This window comes from Terrapene carolina, unplaced genomic scaffold, assembly GCF_002925995.2.
Source record: "Terrapene carolina triunguis isolate 2854851 unplaced genomic scaffold, T_m_triunguis-2.0 Scaffold751, whole genome shotgun sequence".
In the NCBI taxonomy this organism is placed as follows: domain Eukaryota; kingdom Metazoa; phylum Chordata; order Testudines; family Emydidae; genus Terrapene; species Terrapene triunguis.
The window spans coordinates 496,887-504,932 of record NW_020665102.1 but is presented as its reverse complement, the minus strand read 5'-3'; the positions used below and the strand labels follow the sequence as shown (position 1 = coordinate 504,932).

General features: G+C 56.5%; 1 protein-coding gene across 1 annotated transcript; it reads right to left on the bottom strand.

The window, feature by feature from the left end:
* Nucleotides 1-522: 522 nt before the first annotated feature.
* EFNB3 (ephrin B3) lies at nt 523-6,297 on the bottom strand. Its single transcript, XM_029913625.1, has 3 exons — nt 5,609-6,297; nt 689-981; nt 523-602 (listed from the first exon to the last, which is right to left on the bottom strand). The coding sequence occupies exons 1-3, from the start codon at nt 5,725-5,727 to the stop codon at nt 523-525; spliced, it is 492 nt and encodes a 163-aa protein (XP_029769485.1). The 5' UTR covers nt 5,728-6,297.
* Between the last annotated feature and the right edge of the window lie 1,749 nt (nt 6,298-8,046).

Sequence of the window (8,046 nt, the reverse complement as noted above, 5' to 3'; positions counted from 1 at the left end):
GGGGGGGGGGGGGGGGGGGGGGCAGGGCTGGGCTAGCAGGGGGCTGCAGGTCGGGAGTGAGGGGCACCGGCAGAGCTGGGGGGGCTGCGGTTCGGGAGTGAGGGGCACCGGCGGAGGTGAGGTTGGGGGGGGGACGGGAGAAGCCGACAGATGCCAGTGGCTTGTGGGCGGCAAGCGATTGACTCTGCAATACACAGCGTAGGAGGGAAGGAGACAGACAGACAGAATGACGGACAGATTGTGTTGGGGAGGGGAGAGGAGCTGTATTTCACAACACAGAGCCTAAGAGACAGGAGCCCCCCCCCCCCAAATCCCAGCTGACCGACCCCCACCAGGGACCCCCACCGGCTGCATCTGTCGCCCGGCGCTGAGATGCGGCCACCTCTGGGGCAGGGCGGCTGGTTACACGGGGACCCCTCGCCCGGCGCTGAGAGGCAGCCACCTCTGGGGCGGGGCGGCCGGTTACCCAGGGACCCCTCGCCCGGCGCTGAGAGGCAGCCACCTCTGGAGCGAGATGGCTGGTTACACGGGGACCCCTCGCCCGGTGCTGAGATACGCCAACCTCTGGGGCGGGGCGGTTGGTGACACGGGGACCCCTCGCCCTGCGCGGAGATGCAGGAGGGAAATGTATCAGACCTGGCTCCCAGCCCCCCAAGCTGGGGGAGAACCCAGGCGTCCGGGCACTCACTGATGATGTAGTAGTCCTGGTTGCTCTTGAATTCGTGGCCCCAGAGGTTGGGGCTGAATTCCTGGAACTTGATGGTGAATCGCACGTCGTGCTCGGGCCGGTCGCACGTCAGCAGCAGGTTGGGGGCCCGCAGGATCTCGCATGCCCGGGCCTGCTCGCCCAGCACCAAGTACAGCTTGTAATATTCATACTCCTCCGCTGAGAAGGGGCCTGGCGGGCGGGACCGCGGGCAGATCAGGTCCAGCCGGTCGCCGATCTGCGGGTACAGGACGTAGCCGCCCGCCGCCTGGAACCTGCCGGAGATGGGGCGTCAGAGAGGGGACCCCAACCCGTGTCCCCCTGAGCCAGCCAGTTCCCGCCATGGGGCCAGAGGGGAGCCGGCGCCCCCTAGAGGGGACAGGCCCCTGCCCCATTCCCTGCCCCCCTGAGCCAGCCAGGCCCCTCCAGACAAACCAGCCACCCACCTGGCAGCAGGGCCCCTCCCGGCCCTTGTCTATGTGAAACACCCATCCCCTCACCCCTCTGCTGCCTCCCTCAGCCCCGCACCTGGGGGAGCCACCCAGACCCACCCCCGCCCAGAGTTGGGGGAAAGATCCCAATCAGCTGCCTCTGGTCCCCGAGGGACCCCTCACCTGGCGCGGAGATGCGGCCACCTCTGGGGCGGGCTGGCTGGTTACCCAGGGACCCCTCGCCCGGCACTGAGATGCAGCCACCTCTGGGGCACGGCACAGCTACTACTCTAGTGGTTTGGGGGCGCGGGCCTGGGAGCCAGGACTCCTGGGTTCTATTCCTGGCTCTTGGAGGGGAGAGGGGCTAGTGGTTAGAGCAGGATGTGAGTGGGCTGGGACTCAGGACTCCTGGGTTCTCTCCCCGGCTCTGGGAGGGGAGTGCGGGTTGGTGGGTCAGAGCAGGGGGGGCTGGGAGCCAGGACTCCTGGGTTCTCTCCCTGGCTCTGGGAGGGGAGTGGGGTCTGGTGGGTTAGAGCAGGGGGGGCTGGGCGCCAGGACTCCTGGGTTCTCTCCCTGGCTCTGGGAGGGGAGTGGGGGCTGGTGGTTAGAGCAGGGGGGACTGGGCGCCAGGACTCCTGGGTTCTCTCCCTGGCTCTGGGAGGGGAGTGGGGGCTGGTGGTTAGAGCAGGGGGGGCTGGGAGTCAGGACTCCTGGGTTCTCTCCCCGGCTCTGGGGGGGGGGGGGGGGGTGGGGGGGGGGGGGGGGGGGGGCTGGGAGCCAGGACTCCTGGGTTCTATTCCTTATCTATGCCAGAGTCAGGGCTAGAACCCAGGCGTCCTGACGGCCACAGGCCTTTAGCCCAAGAGCCGATGTAACGCCGAGGGGCGGGATCGAACCGGGGACCTCTGGAGCGTAGCACATGAGCCTCTACCGCATTTTCTCTCTAGGACCGGCGGCCTGATTTCGCGGTTCCGGGGAATTTCCCCTGCGTTTCCTCGGCCAGCCCGGGCCCCGTCCAAGCCCCGTAACACCTCCCCCCCCACCCCCGGAGTCTGCACATATCGATACGGGCCAGAGCAGACCATCACGCCCACTGCTCCCCACCTCATCCAGCCCTCCAGGTCCCCTCCCGCCCTCCCCACGCCACCGCAAAGCAAGATCTGAAAATCGTCCGCCACGCCCGGCAGCCTTTGATCTCTTGGTCCTCTGCGAATCCCGCAGAGGCCCAGGGTTCTCTCTCGACTCTAGGGGCAAATCCTCGGCCGGCGAAGACGCAAGAGGCCCTGAGTTTTTCAGTCAGATGCCATGCTGGGGCGCGAACCCTTCGTCTTTCCCACTGGCACATCTATTTTGACTAAGGGCAAGTGATTTGAGAGGACGCTGGCGTTGTAATGATGCTGTATCGCTCAGAGGGGCCGCTGGTTTGCGGCTTAGCTATCTGGTCAGAAGGCTGGATTTTACAGCGCTTCAAGGGGCACTTTTGTGGCTGACGGACTTAAAAAACAAAGTCCGGTCTTTCGAACACAAGCGGAGGTCGCTTTGAAAATGACCCAGGCGCTGCTCCCCACCCCAAAGCCAGCTGCATCGGAGCGTTAAAGGTCTGATCAGAAGTCACACGAATCGGTGTCGATTCCCGGCTGCTAAAGTCTGATCCGTGTACCTCCCGGATGTTAAAACATTCATTTGCGATCAGACCAGCTCAAACAGATGGGGCCTGCCTCTAGTTAATAAGAGAAACTCATTTTCAGTGGCTTGGCGCATCCGTCGGGCATTGCATTTGCCTTCTTAATTTTAAGCAAATGACAGCATTCGTGAGGAATAACTCCACCAGAATGACTTCTGGCCAGCTTCATCAAAACCGACAGCGATGACCGAGAATAGCCGCCGGAATATTTCCTGCGTCCTTCCGGCCTGGGCAGCTAAAAATTGTCCCAATGGCTTCCAAAACCAGGATTCGGGGGCAGGAGTTTGCGGGAGAAATCTGAGCTCTGGCTGGGAAAGGGAGTCCCAGATTTTTCCGCTTTTGGAAAACGTCCGGTTTGAAGATCATTCCAAAAAAATCAGTTGATGGATCCTCGCCGGATTGGAAGCCGAAAATCTTCATGGAACCCCCCTCCCAAAATGGGGCTACTGGATGGTCACAGATACGGTTTCTGGCTGGGCTGCAGAAGATCCCAGAAAAAAACTGGTGCCGAGGGAAACTCAAGAGAGAAACTGGTTTGCGGGGAGCCCGTTCCCTCCAGCCTCGGGTGTCCCAATCCCCTACCACGCACACACAGAGACACAGCTCGTGGTCCCGGGAGATTTAGAAGCCTTCCACTGAGTCTCAGACCGCTAGGTTCCAGTTTCCCCCAAGGGGTTCCCATTGATTTCGCCAAACAGCCCAAGCGGTGCTTAATTTTTACATTCGCGACTGATGCAGAGGTGCCGGGGCTCTGCCCAGCCAAGCCCTGGCCCAAATTAAGCGCTGGGCCCGAGTGATCTTTGAAAATGGGACTTGGTGTTCGGGGTTTTTTAAAGCCGGTCAACAATTTTCTAGCCTTAGGCCGGTCAGGCGATCGGCGTGTGTGTGTGTGTTTATATATTTATATAGGAGTGTCAGAGATCTAAGCTTGTGCGTGTGTCCAAGATCATGTCCTAAGCAAGCCAATGGTTTGCTTTAAAAAGAAAGTGGCGTTAAAAAAATGACAAGACGTATTCCCAGACACACACACTGCCCGCTCCCCAAGAGACAGCAACATTGGTCCCCATACGCCAATGTCGCCAGCGGCTGATCTGGTCCGATACGTTCATTCTGCGCCGTGAAATAAATACATTTTAAAAATAAAGCGGCCTCTCTTTTTATTCTGTTTTAAGATCCACACATCCGTTGGATGTGGGGATGGGGGGGAGGGAAAAAAACCAGCCAGGACGCCGCCGAAAAACACCCTTCTCCCTCGATCTGCAAGGAGAGGCCGCTGGGAGACGGCGAACCCCTTTTTCAGGCCTGGGGGCTGGTGGAAAAGATTTAGACAAATAGATCCATTAGCTCGAGTATGTATTTGTTGCTAGGAAGCGCTGCCACACGCTGATGGGAGTAATTGTCGCGTTGACGAATGCTCCATATTTCTGGCAACCAGGCTCCATCCCTCGCCAGCCTGTCGGACCCCCGAAAACTTTGTCGTTTGCTCCGGAGGGGGAAGGGGGTTTTGATTGAGCCCGGAGCAGATGCAAGACTCGGGTGGTTTCGATGGATCTCGTGTCTGGAATGATACGGCCAGGAGGGAAGAAAACGTATCTTCCAGATCTACCCGGGCAGAGAGAAATGCCTGCTTTGACCTATCGGCCCCCATAAAGCACAGTCCAGCAAACAGAGGCCCGTGTGCGAAATGAAAAGGATCCACAGAGCCCCACAACACAAGCCAAGACCCAAAGGTCAGTCTCAAGAAGCCATCTGGAGCGGGATAAATTCATATATTCTGCTTTGAGCAGAGGGTTGGACAAGATACCTCCTGAGGTCTCTTCCAACCCTGATCTTCTATGATACCCAGTCAGTCGTTTCAAGGGGATATCAAACTACACACAACTTTAAGAAGCTGCCAGTATAAAGCTAAAGAAACACACACGCACACACACAGAATAACTAATTTTAAGGGCATCCCCCCCTCCCCGTTCGATACACACACACACACACATGCTTGATCTACACAGACATACACACTGAAGGCACCAAAACCAACACCCACAACTTGGAAGATGCACATTTATAGACCGCACCGGCGGAGAGCACCACTCATTTTCAAAAAAAGCCAACGCCAACCCAAAATCCGCCGTTCAAGAGGCCTACCGCAAATTCACACCCATCTCCGGTTTGCCTGCACAAACTTCACCAAAACACCGCAATATCTCTCTTACACACACACACACTCGCTCTCCTGCGCTGGACAGCATCAAAAGGCCACCAGATATTTTCCCCCCTAAAAAACAAACACCTCTCACCTTTGCACTGAAAACACCGATTTGTCCAGAATTAAAAAAAAAAATTTATGATGATTATAAAGAGCAAAAACAACAATCCCCCCCCCACTCTGATTTTGTTAAATAAAACATCGTCCTTGATTTTGGGGGGGGAGGTCCCACTCCCAACACACTTTCCAGGAAATGGGTTGACTGAAGAGGGATAAAGGGAAAGAAAGAAAAGTTTGACAAGCGGATTAAAGGGCAGACTTTTGAGGGTGAAACTGACACAGGTCCTTATAAAACCCTTATCAGTTACACTTGAAATTGACTAGATTGGGGGAAATGGTAAAAAAATGCTATTTCTTTTTCCCTTCGCTTCCCCCCCCCCCTTTCTCCTCTGGGATTTGCAGCCCCAAAATGAACCACGATTTAAAACTTGGGCGTGCCTTCCCTCTTCCTCCCCAAACCCATCCCCTCTTTATAGCAGAAAAAGCAGCAAGAAACCAAGGGAGTTCCCCCCTTCCCCACTTACTTTTTATTTGCTGTATTCCAGTATATAGGCTCCAGGCTCACAGCTGATATAACCCACAGTTCCAGCAAGGAAAACAGTAACCCTATAGAGAGTCCGAGCAATGAAGTCCTCAATGCCATGACTGCAAAGGAAAAGGAATGTTTTTACTCCTCCTCTGTGTTTTCTTCTTGAGATTCACACACACACACACACACAAATCAAGAGGCTCCCAAAGACTTTGCCCCCCATCTGCCAGCCCTAGGCTAGATAAAGTTTTATGGATTTTTCACCCCCACCCCGCCTGGATTTTTCATGCCAGAACTGGAAAGTTGGTTGTTTTGTGTGTGTGTGTGTTGTTTTTTTCTTCAAGATCCTAATGCCATCTTCAGCCTTGGAGAAAAATACATCTAGACACACACACACACAGAGAAAATTCGCCTCCACTTCTCTTGTGTGTGTCTTTCTGGTCTGATCTCCTGAGCAGGGAGGACACAGAGTTGTAAAACACAAGGAAGGGAGGGAGGGGGAAGGAATTCATTTGAAAGCCCCCTCCTGGACTCCTTGTCTTTGGTGAGGTTTTTTTTTCTTCTTCTTTTCTTTCTCTTTTTTTTTGAAGGTTCGGCATTGAGTAACTCCAGAGATGAGGACAGAGAATGGGAGTTAGCAGAGAGGAGGAGGAGCAGGAGAGAAGAAGTGGTGAATGGGAAATACTGGAGGAAAGAGAGAAAGAGAGAGACAGGGGCACACACACACACACACACACACAGAGACTAGGATCTGGAGTCTGGACTTTAAGGAAGACGTGGAATCCGGATTCAGGTATAAAATTCTCCCCAGTGAGTAGCACACACAGAAACCAGCAGAGCCAGCCAGCAAGGTTGCTTGAAGACAGGAATATTTTGCAGCTCAGTTCGCTCGGCCTCTCTGCTTCCCTGTCAGGACTAATCAGAGACACTGTCGCTTCTTGACCAAAAAAAAAAAAAAAGAGAGAGAGAGAAATCAGGGTCCTTTTCCCGAGCCGCTTTGCGCAGCGACGAAACAGAGAAATGTCGCCAAGCCTCGATTTATTCGTCAAATGCCCAGCCCGGTTCTTTGTGTGTAGGGAAAGGTGGATTTGTGTTAGAAAGTCACTTTTCATCCGGTGAGGGAGACCGTTTTTTTAGGGGGAGGAAGATGCGGGGTTGGAAATCGGTCTGGGATCAGAAAGGGACCCAAGAAACAAATCTTCCGATTTTGGCCCTCGGAGCAGGCGGGATGGGTTTTCGTTGGGGCTCCCAGGCCAGAGAGTCGGGGAGCGTCTGGGGCCTGGGAAGTGCCTTGCTGAAGCAATATTTGCGAGGTGGGATTTCTCCATGAGAATCGGGGGGATCAATTAAACAAGCAAGAACCCCCCTCGATTGCCAAATCTGGTTGGAGATGAATCCAGTGGCTTTCGAAACCTCACACAGATTCGAAGACCGTTTCCAAGCCGCTGGGCCCATCGAAGAGTTTCCCCGGGGGCTGTTCCTTTGCCGAGAACAACTCGCAGATGTTAAACCGGCCGGGAAACCCTTTCATTAAAAATTCAATCCGGGATCTCCGGGGTTTGCTCGTTTTAAGGGCAGCGGCGGATCCTACAAACGGGCGGATCCTTGCGGCCGAGGGGCTTTCCCGAGACAGGAGTTGCCCGGATTGGGATCTTTGACTGGGCCTCTGGGATTTCTCGGCCCGTCGGGCTTCCAGGGTTTTGATGTTCGCTGGGGTGGGGGGGTCAAACGGGCCAGGCGGGATCCGGAGGCTGAGGCGGGAAGCCAACCAGCATTAGCAGGCGTTATTGGGGTTCCCCGACGGGCCTGGGGAAAAGGGGGTGTGATTTTAGTGTCAGGAGCAGGGAGGGGGATTTTCGACATGTGGCTCTTGAGCCGGGGAGAGAACCCAGGAGTCCGGGCTCCCAGCCCCCCCTGCTCTAACCACCAGCTCCCACTCCCCTCCCAGAGCCGAGGAGAGAACCCAGGAGTCCCGGCTCCCAGCCCCCCTGCTCTAACCCACCAGCCCCCACTCCCCTCCCAGAGCCGGAGAGAGAACCCAGGAGTCCTGGCTCCCAGCCCCCCCGCTCTAACCCACCAGTCCCCACTCCCCAGTCCTGGCTCCCAGCACCCCCCTCCTCTAACCCCCCAGCGCCGGGAGAGAACCCAGGCGTCCGGGCGCCCCGCAGGGCAGGCTGGAGCAGCATAGAGCTGAGTTTGCTTTGGGGAAACTGCGATTTGGATGCAACTCTTCACAGCATGTTGTTCCCAAGGCACAATCCGCAGCTGCGTGAAGCCGTCTGCCCCCATGTGCCGCCCAGCTCCCGCCGCGAGCCAGGAGCCGCTGATGGGACTTCGTGTTTAACAGACTCCCCAGCCCCACTCATGTCATGCGGGGCGGAGGGCTCAGCAGGGGGCGCTCTCCCCTGGCAGGCAGGGCTGGCCCCAGGGCGG

Bases quoted from the DNA above. Each gene is read 5' to 3' on its own strand.
- EFNB3 (XM_029913625.1), bottom strand. From the start codon at position 5,727: ATGGCATTGAGGACTTCATTGCTCGGACTCTCTATAGGGTTACTGTTT. The intron at 982-5,608 runs GTAAGTGGGGAA...CATCTCCGGCAG, and splicing joins TGGAATACAGCAAATAAAAA to GTTCCAGGCGGCGGGCGGCT. The intron at 603-688 runs GTGAGTGCCCGG...ATCTCCGCGCAG, and splicing joins CCAGGACTACTACATCATCA to GGCGAGGGGTCCCCGTGTCA.